Source organism: Peromyscus maniculatus, chromosome 13, assembly GCF_049852395.1.
Source record: "Peromyscus maniculatus bairdii isolate BWxNUB_F1_BW_parent chromosome 13, HU_Pman_BW_mat_3.1, whole genome shotgun sequence".
Lineage (NCBI taxonomy): Eukaryota > Metazoa > Chordata > Mammalia > Rodentia > Cricetidae > Peromyscus > Peromyscus maniculatus.
This window is the reverse complement of record NC_134864.1, coordinates 67,225,635-67,243,420: the sequence shown is the minus strand read 5'-3', so window position 1 is coordinate 67,243,420 and position 17,786 is coordinate 67,225,635. Positions and strand designations below refer to the sequence as shown.

General features: G+C 36.4%; 1 protein-coding gene across 27 annotated transcripts in view; it reads left to right on the top strand.

Moving 5' to 3' along the window:
* Gulp1 (GULP PTB domain containing engulfment adaptor 1) overlaps window positions 1-17,786 on the top strand; it is a 253,266-nt gene that overhangs the window by 149,973 nt on the left and 85,507 nt on the right. For 25 of the 27 annotated variants that reach the window (XM_076550456.1, XM_042260429.2, XM_076550461.1 and 22 more), the window contains 2 exons: window positions 7,812-7,883; window positions 13,880-13,941. The exons of 1 other annotated variant lie outside the window; for it this stretch is intronic. In XM_076550456.1, the coding sequence (XP_076406571.1) occupies window positions 7,856-7,883; window positions 13,880-13,941 (90 nt within the window). In that variant the 5' untranslated portion in view covers window positions 7,812-7,855. The remainder of the gene's footprint in view (window positions 1-7,811; window positions 7,884-13,879; window positions 13,942-17,786) is intronic. One more of the 27 variants, XM_076550466.1, reaches the window with a different exon arrangement.

Below are 17,786 nucleotides of genomic sequence, written 5' to 3'. Positions count from 1 at the left end.
AAAATGTATATTTCTTAGCTCATTGGAAACAGTGGTTATGGACTAGTTCTGTTCAAGGTCATCATCTTTTTCCAGAATTTTAATGTTTCATTACATTTCCCCATGTTTACCATGGTTATTCAATGTGCTTGTTTGGAATTAAAAATGGCATATGCATTTAATTTCACAATTAATTATCTGGTTCACCTTAATTGTTGAAGTCAACATTTTTTTTCCTATGGTTTGTTGATGTTTTTATGCTCTCAATTGTTACTTTAAGCAGATTATTCTGCTTAGTACTACATGATGTACATCTAAAACATTTTTCTTATTCTCTCTGCTAGAGAGGGACTTCTGGGTAGCAACTCTTCAGTAACACACTGGACCCCATGGTGAAGTTACACATGCCTTTTGGAGGGCTGTGTAAACTCTATTGGAATACATACCCAATAATGGAGATTTTGATTTATATGTCTATGAACACTAAATTTATTTAAGCACCATAGACTGTTCTTCAAATAAGCCACACTAGTTAGAGGTTGTCAACCGTGACTGAAAACAACTCTGTTCCAGTTCTGCTTCACTCTGGCTGTGCTTTAGAACTAAATGAAGGACATTATTCTTGAATGTGGAACTAGAAGCCCACCTTCTCGGGTATATGCCCAAGAGTGGTATAGCTGGATCTTGGGGGAGGTTGATTCCCAATTTTCTAAGAAAGCGCCATATTGATTTCCAAAGTGGTTGTACAAGCTTGCATTTCCACCAGCAGTGGAGGAGAGTCCCCCTAGTTCCACATCCTCTCCAGCATAAGGTGTCTTCAGTGTTTTTGATCTTAGCCATTCTGACAGGCGTAAGGTGGTATCTCAGAGTTGTTTTGATTTGCATTTCCCTTATGATTTGAGTTTCCTCTGTTGAGAAGTCTCTGTTTAGTTCTACTTAAATAGGTTGAGGGAATCCTTGGCAGCAAACACACTATCTGTCAGGTAACTGTTGATTCAAAGTTCAAAGGATAATTTCCTTGAAGTGAAGCCATTTGTTAGAATCTAGTTTCTTCAATAGTGGTAGAATACATTCCCTATTAAGTTTGTGAGAGTTAATGTAGTTTTAAATCTGCGCTTTCTATTGCTTTAGGTATTTTGACATATATTAGCTACTAGAGAAACATATACATGTATACATGTGTGTATATGTATTTGCATATGTATTTATCTGTAGATTTGCCTATGTATTTATCTGTATGTGTTATTATCAACCAAACCCTGGTTCTTGTAGGTAACTATTTTAACCTCTTACATACATTCCCAACTCCAAAAGAAATATTTTTAAAGGTATCAATAAATAATTGATTATGCTGATCAAACTGACCCATCCTTTATCAAGGGCTGAAGTGATCCCTGTATAATTTGTCATAGACTCTGTCAAGGGTACTCTAAAGGAAGGATCTCATTATAACCATTAACTACATCTTTTAAATCAGTTTAGAAACTTTACTTGATATATAGGAGGTCAGTTCCAGTGCAGGGGACGCTCAGACTCATATTTTTCATTTGTACTAAATATTGTAAATAAATTAAAAATTTGTTTCTTTTTCCTGATTATATTTTCAAAACAGCATGCTTTTAAACTGTTAAAAAATTTTTCAGCAAATTTTGGAGGTACATGTTTGTTTTTTATATCATCAATAGAATGTGTACTGTTTTAAGAAACTTTATTTGGTTTGTAATTCAACTGATGTTTTTATTAGATATTTCCTACATGCTAAGGATGAAAAAAGTGCTATCTGTTAGCATTCAGATTCATGTGTTTTTCCAGGGCATCATTTTCTAATTCATTTGATGGCTTGTTGTAGATAGAGATATGAAAGCACTCATTAGTGCAGGAATAAAATGGCTACTTCATTTGAATGTGTGCCCTGAAAGGAAGATTTTCAAATTAGTTCAGCAAAGTAGGTTGAGGTTAGTTGCCAGACAGTTTTCTAAATATGTTCAAATGATTTGTCATATAAAAAAGTAAATCTAGCCTTAGGTAGGAAGAGGCTATTTGAGAGAATTATTTCTCTAAGGAGAGACGGTCAAATGTGATAGGGAAAACACACCAGTCACAATGTGAGCAAGTGTAAAGGAGGGAAAACTGGATGCAGGGTAGGCTGAGGTGAAGAAGGCTGTGATTTGGGACAGTATATGTGAGAATGTTTCACCTTCAGGTCAGCAGTCAGTAGGTCAGGAAAGAAGGGTTGTGAATGGTGGGATTGTGTGTGAGTCTCACATCTTGGAATCCTGAGGCAAAGAGACATTAATGAAATTTGATTAAGAAAAGGTAGCACCTGTTTCTCGGTCCTGTGCACAAGTGGTTCAGCTAACCATTTCTAGAGTGAAGAATAGGGTTTTGGAGGGTCACAATTGCTTATGCTTACTACAGAGAGAACCCTGACTCTCACCTAAGCCACCTGAGAAATGGTCTTTGCTGTGTTTGGACTTAGAAGAGAAGGGGAAATTACTTGAAGTTTAGTTTGTTTCCAGAATCACAGGCTCTGGGTCAAGTACATTACTTCCAAACAGGTGACAAAGAGAAATGTTTTATCAGTTATAATTGAAGCATTAGTAGGTAAGCGATATAGAAAACTAACAAATTTGAACTTACTATGACCACATTAAAGTTAAAAGGAAAATGGTCATGGTAGCTGTGGCAAAAGCAGGTGTTCTTTGCTATGTCCAAGTAGTCCTGTGTGCAGGCCTGAGCAATGCATCCATCCTTGTTTCCAATAGTGAGGAAAGCATTAACATCTGAAGACTTCCTTTCCCCTATACCTTGGTTTCATCTCAGGAAAATGGCTTCATTATTCTGGACACCCACTTAAGCTGGACAAGATATGTTTTGTGGGGCCCTTTTGAAAGCTGGCAAAAAGTAATCTCAAACCTTTGCCCAGACCCAAGTTCTTTACATCTCAGTGAACTGCTATATAGTTATAACAGTCATTCTGCTGTGTAATGTTCTTGTGAGCTGATTATGATAAAATGGTTCTATTAAATTAAGAGAGAAATTTCAAAGAAATTGAAGAATGATTATAATATTTAAATTTAAAAAGTAATCTCTTCTGTTTATCTTAAACAAAAGTCATTAAAATATCTATAAAATGATTAAAGAAGTAAGTTCAGACATATTTATCATTACTGAGTTTTAACATTAAGTTAAATGTTTAGTGTAATTTAAAAACTGTGCCTGTTGTCCAAGTGCCAGTGTATCAACACTTTTACCAAGGAAAAAGATTCAAATATCAACTTCCTTTCAAGTGCAGCACCCCAGTGACACATGGAATATTTGAAACTGAATACAGAGTTTATACTATTGTTTTATGGGTAGAGATTAAATAGAATGCATAGTTTAGTCTTAGAAATCTATAGTCTTTAGTTTTAAACTCTAACAGCATTAACTATGCAACCATTCTGTTAAATCTAGTCTTTCAGAAGAATTCAGGATGTTTTGCAAAAGATAGCTCTACTTCTGTAGTTGAATCCCACCGTTCTCAGTTATTTGGATACAGATATGGAAGCATTTGGTGAAATGACCAAGGCTGCAGGTTTAATAAATTATAGTATGTTTTGTATAGCTGAAATAAGGATGAGAGCACAGGAGCATGCACACTGTTGCAATAAAATAGCCGTGATTTTTTTAAAGTAGATTTAGTATTGCTTGGGATTTCTGCAAAGAACAAAGTTTGTGGTTCAAAAGGAAACATCCCGTTTGAGGTCTTCCCCAATCTACACAAGTCAAGTATGTGATAAATATTTATTTCAGCACAGACAATTGTGTTTTCTATTAAATATTTTATTAGTCTTCGAGAATATTTTTCTTAGTGATATTATTTTCTGTGTAATTATCCCATTTTAATTACACAGCTGACTTTTATTAAGGACACAACATCATAATGAAAACCTAGGAAGAAAATAGTTTAATTGACATTGGAAAGAATCATAATGAAAACCTCAATGTGTAACTACTGAAACATAGCCAGAGCCTGAGAACCTTAGCTCAGGATACCACAGACACTGAAGTACACGTGTGAGGATCAAGTTTACATTGGCAGGAAAGAGACTTCTCTGACAATTGTGTGTTACTTCTGGTCCTAAGGACGTGGGAGCCCATAAAAGTCTTCACCTGGAGACTTGAGTGGTGGAGCCCCTCCAGGCTGATACCAGAGAACAAGCACAGTGTTCTAGTCACTGGATAACTACACAGCCTTTGTGATATGCCAGCATTGGCTCAAGATCTTATTGTACAATCCGAGAGTCACAGCTGTGGAAATGACTTTTGATTTGCCTTACCAAAATCCTCTTAGAACAGAAACTGTTCTCACCCCAGGATGGGGGATGAGAACATAGGGGAACGGGAGGCTCATGCTGGAACAGGGACAGAGTGGGAAAGCAAGGAAAGAGATACCATGGTAAATGAAGACATCATGGGAATAGGGAGATACAGGGTGCTAGGGGAGTTCCCAGGAATCCACAAGGATGACCCCAACATAGACTACTGGCAATAGTCAAGAGGGTGCCTGAGCTGACCTACTCTGGTGATCAGATGGCTAAACACCCTAACTGTCATCATAGAACCCTCATCCAGTGACTGATGGAAGCAGATGCAGAGATCCATGGCCAGATCCCAGACAGAGCTCCAGGAGTCCAATTGATGAGAGAGAGGAGAGATTCTGTGAGCAAGGGACATTGAGATCATGATGGGAAAAATGTACAGAGATGATCAGCCAAACTAGTGAAAATGCATGAACTGTAGACCAATAGCTGAGGAGCCCCCATGGTACTAAACTAGGCCCTCTGGATAGGTGAGGGAGATGTTGAGCTTGAACTGTTTAGGGGGGTCCCAGGCAGTGGGACCTGGTACATGATTGGAGCCTCATGGCTGTGGTGGGACACTTTGTGCAGCCTTGGTGCAGGTAGGAGGGGCCTGGACCTACCTCAACTAAATGTACCAGGCTCTACCGACACCCCATGGGAGACTTTGCCTTGGAGGAGGTGGGAATGGGGGATGGGTTGGGGGGCAGGTTGGGGGGCCGGAGGAGCAAGGAGAAGGGAATCTTTGGTTGATATGTTAAATGAATAGAAAATCTTTTAATAATAAAAAATAAATAAATAAAATAAATAAATAAAAAAGAAAAGAAATAAGGCCATTTAAACTCGTGAATTTAAATGACAGGAAGGATAGGGTACATATTATCACTTTTCTTTTTGATTAACTAAACCAAGAACAAAGATGCGCCTCTTAGTCCATTCTGTGCTTCACCAACTGATGCAGACCATGCTGAAACAGAGGCCTGGCGAGGGGCAGGAGGTGCTCTAAAGGCTCGCGGTAGGCTAGGAGCTCCATGCACACAATCACCAAGTGCCACCCACATTTTACCCCTCTGCCAGAGTCAGGCATTTCTTTCCACACTTCAGCCTTTGACGGTCTGGGAAGTTATCTACTCACATCCTTTCTGAGGCTTTCCCCAGAACAAGACAGTCACCTCATGCTGCATCTTTGCATGCTCATTTTTCATTGTGTTTCTGCCTCTTCACAGAGTCCCATGCCCACTCTCTCCTACCTCCAAATATGGTAAGAATTTGGAAGCAGGGACCCTGTGTAACTTGTTTTTTTTATCTTGATAGACTTGTAGTGCATCCTATATAATGTCCCAAAACATGTCTATGGAAATAGCAAATATTTTTATGAATGTAATCAGGTCCAGGTCACCCCTGTGCTAGAGGAAGCAGGTGATAAGCATACATGTATTTCCAATTATGGAGTTTACAGGACACTGCAGTACTACCTGGCTTGTCATGTAGCATGAGGTTTCTGTTTGCACACCGAGTTTGGTTTTTTGTTTTGTTTTGTTTCTTGCTGTCACTTAGATTTGATCTATCTATAAGTGTAAAGCTGCTTACAACATACAGGCATAAAATATGAAGATTATTCTAAGATGTCTCACTGTTGGGGGATTTCAGCAGAGAACCTTTACAACAGACACTAATTGCATCAAGACAAGCATCCCAAACAGGCTGTGTTATGCTAACAGGATGTAGATGCTATTACCCTTTGCTCAGTAGCCGGTTCCAATAGTTCTAGTACCTGCTTTTTATCAGTTTGGAGTGTGGAATTAATTCAGGGTCTGAGATTGCGTGGCATCTTCTAACAACTGCTTCACAGACTTGCATTTTCACAAATGTGTAAAAGACTCGCGAGTACAATTGAAATGTATCTTTATTATTCAAAAAGGAGCTTTTGTTTTGTATTTCTCCAACTTTACCTTGCTACCTATATTGAATATTGAATTAAACAACATTTAATTATAATGGCATCCTCTTTGTGAACAACAAGATCTTAAAGTGACTTTCATCTATTAACCTCATGTGTGTTTTAATCAGTTTTTAATATTTCAAAACCATTCCTGGAACGTTGATTCCAAATGGAATCACGAGGGTAAAAATGAAATACAGTACCATTTTACAAGTTCTAATATTAAATCTACATCTAGTTACCATAATCATAACAATATGGTTATATGAACTCCCATTGATTCCTGTGATCAGAATTGTCATGCAAGATAGTAAAGATAAACATTGTGTGGTACTATGAGGGACAGAGTTAAGTGCAATATGTCAGCCCAAAGTCCTCCAATGCATGCATATTTGTTATATTCATCTGTAAAGTTAAGGAAGAAGGTTTTTTTTCTTCTGAACTTGTTGAAAACAAATGCAGTCAGTTTTATCTCCTTAACAACAGAGATAGACAGGGGGAAAAACATGCTTTTAAAACTAAAATTATTTTATAAATACATTCACACATACAGTCTCTTGGCTGGGGGACTTTTTGTTCTGCAAAAGGGGCTGTCCAACTCAGACAATTCATTTTGCTCAGCTAATGTTTTATTAAACAGATACTTTAATTTCATATGATTGAAGTAATGGTAAAAATGGCAATGTGAGTTATGAAAGAACAGTGTGTTTCAATTCCAAAATGTCTTTTGAGTTACCTAGAAATATTCTGGCAGCATTAACTAAATTTTACTAAACGTAAAGACCAATGTAACATCAGTTCGAGAGTGTCTGCCTCTTAAAGAAAACACTCCTTCCACGTTCATCCCTAAACTTAATTCTTCCTGAAACTCCAAATAGAGATTCTAACCTTAACTTCCTTATAAACTGTTAATGTGCAGTATCACTGACAAGGTATCTAGAAGTAATTTTAAACATGCAAACATTAGCTGAATAAAATGAAGTGTCTCAGTTTGACAGCCCTTTTGCAGAATGAAAAGTCCATTACAAGTTATTATATGTGTGAATGTATTTATAAAATTATTTTGCTTTTACAAGTACAATTTTTTTCCTATCTATTTCTGTTGTTAAAGAGAACTCCAAAAATTGATTGCATTTGTTTTCAACAAGTTCAGAAGAAAAGTAACCTTCTTCCTTAACTTTACAGATGAATATAACAAACAATATGCATGCCTTGAAAGACTTTGAACTGACATATTGCACTTAACTCTGTCCCTCATAGCATTACATAATGTTTATCTTTATCTATTGCCTTGTGGGACTAGGTAGACAATTGCTTGTTGAGTATTTAACATTTCTTAAAGGCTCTGTAATTTAAAATACAGTAAGAACTGAGTGTGGCAGTGTATTCCATAATCCCAGCATTTGTAAGGCTGAGGCAAGAAGACTATCCTGAATTTGAAGCCAGACTGGGCTACATAGCAAGACTTTTTTTCTCAAAAAAGCAAACCAAAACTGTTGTAAACACAGAGGATGTTGGTCAACAATGCTTCATTTGATTTTTAACAGGATACTGAGTGTTACTGAGCTGAACGGTTGGGAGGATCCACATCATGAACCGTGCTTTCAGCAGGAAGAAAGGTAAGAGAACTTGGGAGTCAAATCAATATTATTAATAAAGAAGAAATAAGACATTAGCTTTTCCTATTTATCAAGCCAATAGAGTTTTATTAGAACAATTTATATCTGCAAGAACTACTTATTAATACATGTTAATTGTACCCTAATTAAAGTATAGGTTTAGTATGCTAAGTTCATAACACATATGAACATATTATATGTTCTCTAGCAACTATATGCTATAATGTGAAATTGCATAGAATAAAATGATTTGAAATCTATGATAAGATTATAGATAAGTAAGTATAGGTTGCATTCTACACTATAAATTTAGGTAGGTATTGTAAACTGCCAAAGAAGGGTATAGAAAATCTAATTATTGCATTATTATCTATATACAGTTTTGGAAGTTGACTTTAAGGGTCTTAAGTAATAAAAAGTGACCCAATAGTAAAAACAACTGAGATTATTTAACGTATGGACAATAGATAGCCCAAAACTAGCAACTGCATCATTAACGTTGTATTTTATGTTAGTGAAGCTAATTGAAGTATTCTCTACCCAACTCCACTCTCTCTTTGATTAGCCTAGGATTCAGGCATCCCTTTCTGGCCTAGGAGGGTGAACTTTAACTTTCATCATCTGGCCTCCATGATGCAGGTGTTGGGATTACAGGCATGTACCATTGCACCTGTTTATGAGGTGCTGGGGACAAATTCAAGGCTCCATGCATGCCAGCCAAGCACTTCACTAATGGAACTAAAATGAGCAAAGAATGCCGTGACACATACAACATGACCAGACCAGATATAAAAGTGGGGGTAACTTTAACCCTTTCTCAGGAAGTATAGTTGAGAATTCCCTGTATGCCATGAGTACTGTTTTTCATTATTTAATTGAAAGGCTATCTTTTCAGGCATGGCATTTACTGTAATGATGGGCAAGTAAGTGTAAACTATAAGACCATTGATTTAATGAAGAAAAAGATTCTAATGAATTTGTGAAGATGTAATGGTATTATTTAATTACTGTTTGTCATATAAGAGGTGCAAACACTTGGATGTGGTATAGGAGACTAGTGTATTCAGTGGAAATTTACATAATGTGAACTTTAAGACACTGTTCAAACCTGTGAAATCTGGAATAATTATTTTATTTGTTATTCTGAATTAAAGGAAGCAATGTGACATTGTTTGATGTCTATAACTTGCTTCTGATTTAAAACCCACTAAAAGAGAAATGGTGTTTACTTTCTGTAGTAGCAGAGTCTAGAAACAGCCCTACAATGCTACAAAGTGTCTGAAGTAAAATACTTATGTCACAACTCATCAGCTGGTTCACATGGACCAGACTTTGCTATATACATAGATCTGATTCCAGTTGTCTTACTCAATGCTTTAAATCCCCATCTTGTATTGGTTTTCATTGACAAATCTCAAGGGTCACATTCAAATTCAATGGAACATGAGTTTGACACATGTGTGCACAGTGGTATGACAGCCCTGGGTAAATCGGAAATACAGATACTTGTGATTTCCTGCACTGCTTTATTGTTCCCCAACTTTCTTCTCCTTCACTTGGTTTTTGAGTTTTATGATTATCCTAGTCAGGAAATTATTGATCAGTATTTTGTTCTGCCTCTAGATGAGAACTTAACACCAGACGTTTTACCTTAAGTTTGACTATCAGTTGTAACTATTATGTGTTAAAGAGAAATTCACAGAGGGTCTGCCCCTGCTGTTAAACAAGAACAGTGTATGCCGAGATTATAGTCTTACACTACCACACCTGGTGTTATGGATGCTGGATGGAACCTAGGCCTTCATACATTCCAGAAAAGCACACTATCAGTGGAGATACATACCCAACCCTCTGTTCATTCTTCAACCATGAAAAAGTCTGCAAATCATTTTGAGTCATTGAGTTAACAGTTAAAAAAGGCATAATCCCCTAAAATGCTTTAAAGAAAATTTCACAGCTTCATTTAAGTAGGAAATCTGCCCTTCCTCAGCTCAGGTCTGAAAGTCTTCACAGGAAAGGGAGTCTGAGCCTCTTCTCTCTGTTCCCAGTAGGGCCTTCCCCTTCCACTTACTACCTGCTGTTTTGATTCCTATCAAATGGTGAAGGGTTATTCAGGAGAGGGGAAAAGGGAGAGACCAGATCTTGCCTGACGTGGTGGATTCACTTCCTTAGCAAAGAAGATGATTAACAGGGATCATTTATTTGTGGACACTGATGAAGTCTCATCAAAGCTGCCCTGGGAGATGTTCCCCTCTAGAATCTGTCATGTTTGTTCCTATAGGGTGGTGAGTTTGTGGCTGTTTGTTATATAATAAAATATACTTGTATATGCTGGAAAAAAATAATAGCATTATGTTTAGGATTTTAGTTTGAAGTGGAAAACTTCAATTTTATGAGAGAATTCAAGTTATGATATCTGGAGTAACAATCCCATACTGGGAGACTATCTAATTCAAGTGTTCTTTTCACTAACTAGTATCAGTATGTACTATGCATAGTATTTTAAACAGACAAAAAGGCCCTCTATCAGGAAGAGTCCATTTCTTATTTCACAGATATCTAGTTTACTTGGTCAATGCACACAATCCCATTAACTGGTTCAGGAGTGACAGGTAAAGCCATGACCACCTCATACCCAAACACAGATGTTATCTTTCCTTTCTTTAGCTCTAGCCCCTTCAGTGATGCTCTTTATAGAGAGGCATTAATGTCTAAGGCTGTCCAGAGACAGAGAAAATGCTGCATAGATGGGAATCTCATTCTTCTGAGCTATTCTGAAAAACTTCTTAAAAGCTAACTAACATCATAATCATAGGTTAGACTTTAATGATTGCTGTTATTTTATGCTTTTTTCTGTAAGCATTTTTAATTGCTTAATTCAAATTGTGTTAAAAAATAAATCTTACAACAAAAAAATGTTAATAAATGTGGCTGATTTCACTTTTGTTTTCTTTAACTTATCATTTGACATTTTGATGAGTAAATATAATTGTAGTGTTTGGCATTCAAAAATTATTAAGAGTTATTTTCTTTATGGAAATTTTAATTCTATATCCATTAACTCAGCAACATTTCATACTAAATGTAATATACTAGAAGTAGATGCTATTCTTATGTTATGTTTAGCTGTCATTGTATAAAAATAATGAAATTATTACATCTTTCCTGATAAGATCTTAATCTAAATACAGCCTATATTTGTTGAGTTAACATTGGAGTGGTTTGGCATTTGTCAGTGTTTTGAAATGTTGGCATTTCCTTTCATGTGCCTGTTCAATTTGAGTAAGTGATTTTAGTATAATTGGAAGGAATGTGGACATGGTCGAAAATATCTGTGTTCCTATTTCTACAACAGTCTCATTATCTTACTGCTTCTGTGGTTAGACGTGGTGACCAGGACCAGCAGCTTCACTCCCCTCTCCAGGACTAACAACATCCACGAGTTAACACCAATAGTTTATTCTTTTTTTTTGCCAGCATATAAATTTGGCTGGTACTAAGAACTTCTTTAGAAAGCTTTCAAGTTTTATAAACACTCTACCTAAAAAATAAACTTATGTGTGGTAGACAACCCCTAAACTATCATATTGGATGTTGTGGGAATACCGATTTTTTTTTTAGGAATTGCAGCTTATCCACTGGAAATTTAATATATGTATAGTTACATTTCTTGATATGGTGTTGAAATGAAATTTGAAAGCAGCTTATGGATGGAATGATTTATTTTGCTTCACAGTCTGGGGAGGGAGTTCCATTATGTGTGAGAAGGCTTGAGATTCACAGTAGTGGACATGTGTGGTTGGGAAGCTAACATCTTGATGGACTAGGAAGCAAAAGAGAGGCAGCACCAGGGCTTATCTATCTCTCTTTTGTTTCTCTTTAAACATGCAAGAGGCTGGTGACCACTTTTAGGGTGGGGCATCCTTCTTGGAGCTCAACCTCTCTGGAAAGTCCCTGAAATACACTAGGATATATTTGGAATCACTGGGTGATTCCAAGTCCAATCAAGTTGACAGCAAAGAAAGAAAAATCATATTATGTTCATGTTATCCTGTCTATAGGAACACCTGTGTGCCTACATTCTCTCTAGGTTACTGAGTCTGAGACAGTGACAGACAGGAGCTCTAGTCTTCCAGTGGTAATGACTTGAAGAAAGAATCTCTGCTCTTTCTTCTTCAGGATAGGGATGAACTCTCATGACATTTTGTTGTCTGACAGTCTGACATTACATCATCCTGGGAAGTGGCATGAGATGAATTGTGTAATGAGATGAAAAGAGAAATTGTATATATTTTTAAATTTCTTAAAGATAAATCTCTGACGTTTCTACTGTCTCAGTGTGCAATACTTAATTTAAAGTGTTCTTAATTTTGTCAGACAGTGTCTCACTTTGTAGTCAAGTTGTGTAGCAGTTCATTATGTAGCCCAGGCCATCCCTCAAACTTATAGTCATCTCCAACCTGGCCTCTTGAGTTCAGGAATTACGGGAATGAGCCACCAGTCCCAGCAAATTTATTTGTATATATGATGTATGTGTACAAGTGTGCGTGCATGTGTGTGTGTGTGTATATGTGTGTGTGCGCATGAGTGTATACATATGTGTGCATGTTTGAAGCCAGCTTGGTCTACATAGTGAATTCCAGGCCAGCCTGGGCTGTATTGTGAGGCCTTGTTTTAGAAAAACAAAACAAAAAGGACACATTTTTTTAAACTCTATTCTATTTGTCACATTGATTCTAAGTTTAAGGTCCTCTGAGGAATAATATATACATAAAACTTAACTAATAGAAATAAAGTATATTAAAATATTTAAAAGACTTACCCCCAACAAATGTAAGCAAAAGGTAATAATGATGATGAATTTGTACTATGTAAACCTTGATTACTTTATCCCCATAAACATTCACCAGAATATTTGGGAAGTTACATGGAACATATAAGTAAAATACAACATTGAATGAAAATATAGATGATTTAAATGTAAGCAGCATCCAGTACACATTGGTATCAAAATCTGTCTTTGTGCATGTGTACGTTTGTGTGTTTGCATGTATGTATGTGGGCCAGATGTTGATGTTGGGGTCTCTGTCAGTGACTCTCCACCTTATTTTTTGAGACACAGTCTCTCACTGAATCCAGAGCTCATTACTTTATCTAGAGCAGATGCCTCTGCTTCCCCAGTGCTTCAGTAAGTAGTGCTGTGGGGCAGCTATTACATGGATACTACAGATCTGAACTCAGGTCCTCATGTGTGCCCTGAAAACACTCTAACTGCTGAGCGAATGCCCCTCTCCTTCAACATATCCTTTATGGAATTACTTTTTTTCTGATATTTCATTACATTTGTCTACCATTTCCAATCAATACACTTAACATTATTCATTTTCAAAACTTCTGAAAGTAGACCTTCAACTATTGCTTTCCTAAATTTAAAACAAGGGTAATCCTAATAGCCTATTGTTTTCCATGAACATAATCAACTGATGTATTTCAACTTCACTCAAGTGCAGTTGCTCCCTTACCTTATTTTCCCTTTAGAATGCACAAATACTATTGCTAGTTATCATAACTACAAAAGAACAGATTATTTTTATTATCTGGCAATTATGAAATATACCTTGGCATGCATGAAAACATTAAATAAAAGAAGAAAGACACTTGTCTTAAATTGCATAATTGTTTTTGCTTATAGGTTCACCATGTTGTTATAAAGTGAGAACCAGGAGAAGTGCATGAAGGACAGAAGGACAGCAAGTTTGCTGTGGCCAGCCTTGGCTACATAGCAACACCCAACTAAATTAATGAATGACTTTTATAGTAGGAAAAGAATACACATCTTAATCATTTCCAGTTACAACATGTTACTTTCTTAATTTAAGAAAGTTCCAGAAATTAGACTGCCTTCCCCAGTAGAAATTTCCTTCAGGTGAGAATGTATGAACACCGCATCATAAAAATTGGTGGTTTAATCCAATACTGCATTTTCTCTGTTACAGACAAAACATGGATGCATACGCCTGAAGCTTTATCAAAACATTACATTCCCTATAATGCAAAGGTAAACTTGTTATTAGGATATTATCTAATTTTACTTTGTTATATGTTATTTTGAATATTTGTGCTAATTTTAGAAAAAAATTGCTTACACGTTGGAATTTTCTGGTAAGTGGTATTTGGAACTAATTTGACATTACTGAAATAACTAATGTAACATGTAGAAAATTATTGTAATCTCTAAATTCATTTAAAAAGAAAAGTATACCCTATGTAGTTTCTCTACAGTTATGTATTTCATTCATGCTTTTTCTTATTATGAGTTGGACTCTGATTTAACTTACTTTGCAATGTCATTGCCTCTGGGAAATTAAACAACTTAAAAATTAGCTTCCTTAAAATGCATTTTAATATTGTGATGCATCAAAAAACAAATAAAAACTAGTCTGGGAAAGTGAGATACAATTTTAATATGTAATTGGTACCCAAGAAAACCGGCAAATTAAGTGGAAACTACAAAAGCACAAAATGCATTTCTGTCATTCTTTCTTGCTATTACTGTGTTTCGATGAAGAGGCAGAAGCATCAATGCATACGCCATCATTTTAAAGATTTGATCTGCTGTTTGAAATTTTAATGAAGGGATACAATTTATAAATGTACAATAAAGAGAATGAGACTTTGTAATTAGCAAAAGATTTGACCTTGTTTTCATAGAAATCTGAGTCAAAATTTTGAAGAAACAGAAACAAATGTGGTATCTGAGATTTTAAGTATGGCGTTAAGGCAAGCTTATCCTGCTGAGCTTTGAAGACAACCCGGAGGAAGTAGGGACTTTTAATATTTCAAAGAGAACTTAAGGGTTTATAGGTTAATAAACTATACTCTGTGATACAGTAAGCATAGACTCAAGGATTATTGTAGAAAAATGAAAAAAATCATTGAGCAGAAAATCAGCTGTGCTTAATGAGAATCCTCAACAGTGCTGGTTCATGTCCATGATGACAGGAAGAAGCATATAAAAGGTCCAAGGAAGAAATTACCCCAGAATGTGTTACTCAGCACCAAGATTTGTTAGGGACAGAAAAAAAAATGTGATTTCAAAAAAAAAAAAAAAAGTTCTAAAGTAATGGAAAGCTGTTCTGTCTATGACCGTGAAGCACCACCCCTAGAGAGGCAGCAGGTGACTGCTCTACCTGCCTGTGACCTTGAGGTACATGCCCTGGGTGTGGCCTCTGGGCAACCCTAAGACCTGAGATGCCAGTAAGTGCTCTCGTCTTTGCCTTGTGGTTTTGGATATGGGAATGAATCAGGCAGCCAGAACAGTGTTCCAGAACCTGTGACTATTGTGTTCTGCACAGTGAGTTTTTCCCTCCAATAAATTCCTTTGCCCATTAACCAAACTCTGTGGATTTCTCGCTGTACTCTAATACTTCCTATGCAACAGAAATATGTAACATGAATTGCTAAACGTTCTTATTAATAAAAAACCTGGAGCCAGATATTGGGGTAAAAACTGAGAGTTCAGAGGAATAGGACAAGCCACAGCTAACCTCACCTCACCAACTCCAAAGAGACCTACTTCCTGTATATTCATGCCTATATGCCTTTCTGTTCTGCATTTCACTTCATCTCTCTGCCCAGCTACATGACTTCCTGTCTGTCTGTACAGACCTCCAGACCTCCATGGTTAGTGTTGAGATTAAAGGCATGTGCCATAATGCCTGGCTCTGTTCCCAGGGTGGCCTTGAACTCACAGAGATCCGGATGGATCTCTGCCTCCCAAATGCTAGTATTAAAGGCGTGTGCTACCATTGCCTGACTTCTGTGTTTACTATAGTGGCTGGCTTTTTCTTCTGATCCTCAGATAAGCTTTATTAGGGTGCACAATATTTCGGGGGACACAATATATCACCACAGAAATATTCTTGAAATCACTGTATGTTTATTAATTTCCCTATAAAGTTGGCATGGAGGCTGATTGCTGCCGCTTATCATGGAAAGTTATCAAACCAGAAAAAATTTATTACTTATCTTACCAAGCATTTATCATAAACAGCATGTGATATATAAGGAAACATCACTCTAGACAGCTGTCGTTATTTTAAGATGCGCAGTCAGACTGTGACAGTCCTAGTACAATTGTATCCTTTAGGTGAAACTATCAAGGCGATTTCATTTTGTGTAATTAAAATGCATCGTATTGAAACTCTGGTTTGTTAGTATTGGGAGGCTCTATTCTAATTAGGACTACCTTTTACTTCAGTACTGCAGGGTTAATGGGACAATGGAGATCTCTGCGTAGACAGGGTTAAGTTGCTTGTGCTGTACCAGGCGATAACTGTAAAATCACTGACACTAATGAAAAATTACAGAGCACTTCCCACACAGAGGCCAGCATCAAACCGTAAGGGTTTTTAACAGTGCCTAACACATGGACTCTGTTTAATAAATGCATAAATGCTAGGTGTAATTACGGGCATTTATAGAGCACTGCTCTTGTTCTTCATCTGGCTTATTATGGGAAAGAAGGTTGGTTTCGTCTGTTTTATTTTACCTCATCTGTGAGGATGTATATTACGTGTCTACCAAGGAGCATTGCAGCAATCTGAAGAACACTCAGTTTTTTCTCTGCGGTCCTTCGTCTTTTCAGTGGATCTGTTTTAAAGATGTGCCCTCTTCTTGTTAGACCATATATCATATGAGAAGTCAGCCTGTGCTCACAGGAGGTAGAACTGGATTACAGCATGGAGGATTACCAAACATGGAACTTTGCCTTGGGCCATATCCTAACTGAAAAGTTTAGCTTTTGATATCACTTTGTATATAACTGGGCAAACTTCTTAATTTTTCTTTATCTGGACTGTGTATCCATGAATAAGGAAGTCAACTAATAGCAATTTCTGACATGAGTTGTTTTAAATATAAAGAAGGTAGATGAAGTTTGAAACAACATGTGACATAAAATAACTAACTACCCAGTAAATATTAGCGACCATTATCACATATTATTTTTTGCAAAACTTTCAAAAGTGACAGTCTCATAGTAGATTTTTATTATAAATGATTGATGTATCAATACAGAACATTATCACTGAAGTTTATTTTGTTCCACCCTAATAGACACTGGAGACTTATGGTACTGGTGTAGTCTATATGACTTCTGTTATTATTGATGCTTATGATGGCCTTGTATAAAATATTATATAAGAACAACATTATATATTATATTATATTATATTATATTATATTATATTATATTATATTATATTATATTATATTATATTATATTATATTATTATATTATATACATTATATAATAACAACATTATCATCACTCTATATGTTAGAAAACAAATGGTTTTTTAGGCACTGCACAGTTTGTCTATTGTCACAAAGATAGTAAGAGGGAGACAGCTGGAGAAACTGAGGTCTGTTTGATTTTAAAGTTATGTGTTTTTAAAAACTGAATGTGACAATACCACGTTATGCATTCATTATTTAAATGCCTATTATATATAAGGCATTGTTTATTAAGGCTTTACTGAATGTTGTTATATTCCAGAGCTCTAAAGAAGATAGCTTATATTTGCATGGAGTCTATATCATAAGGAAGCACAAGAGCCACCATAAAGGTCACAACATGTCCTTGTTGGGTTTCTATTGCTGTGGTAAAACACCGATCAAAAACAACTTGGGAAGGAAAGGGGTTATTTGTCTAGTGGGTTTCAGCCCATCATCAAGTAAAGCCAGGGCATGGAATCACAGCAGGAACCAAGAGGCAACAGACCATGGAGGAATACTGACTGGCTGGCTTGTTCCCTGTTCTCAGTTTGCTCTCTTATACTACTCAGATCCATCTGCCTACATCTGGCATTGACCACAGTGAGTTGAACCCTCCTATATCAA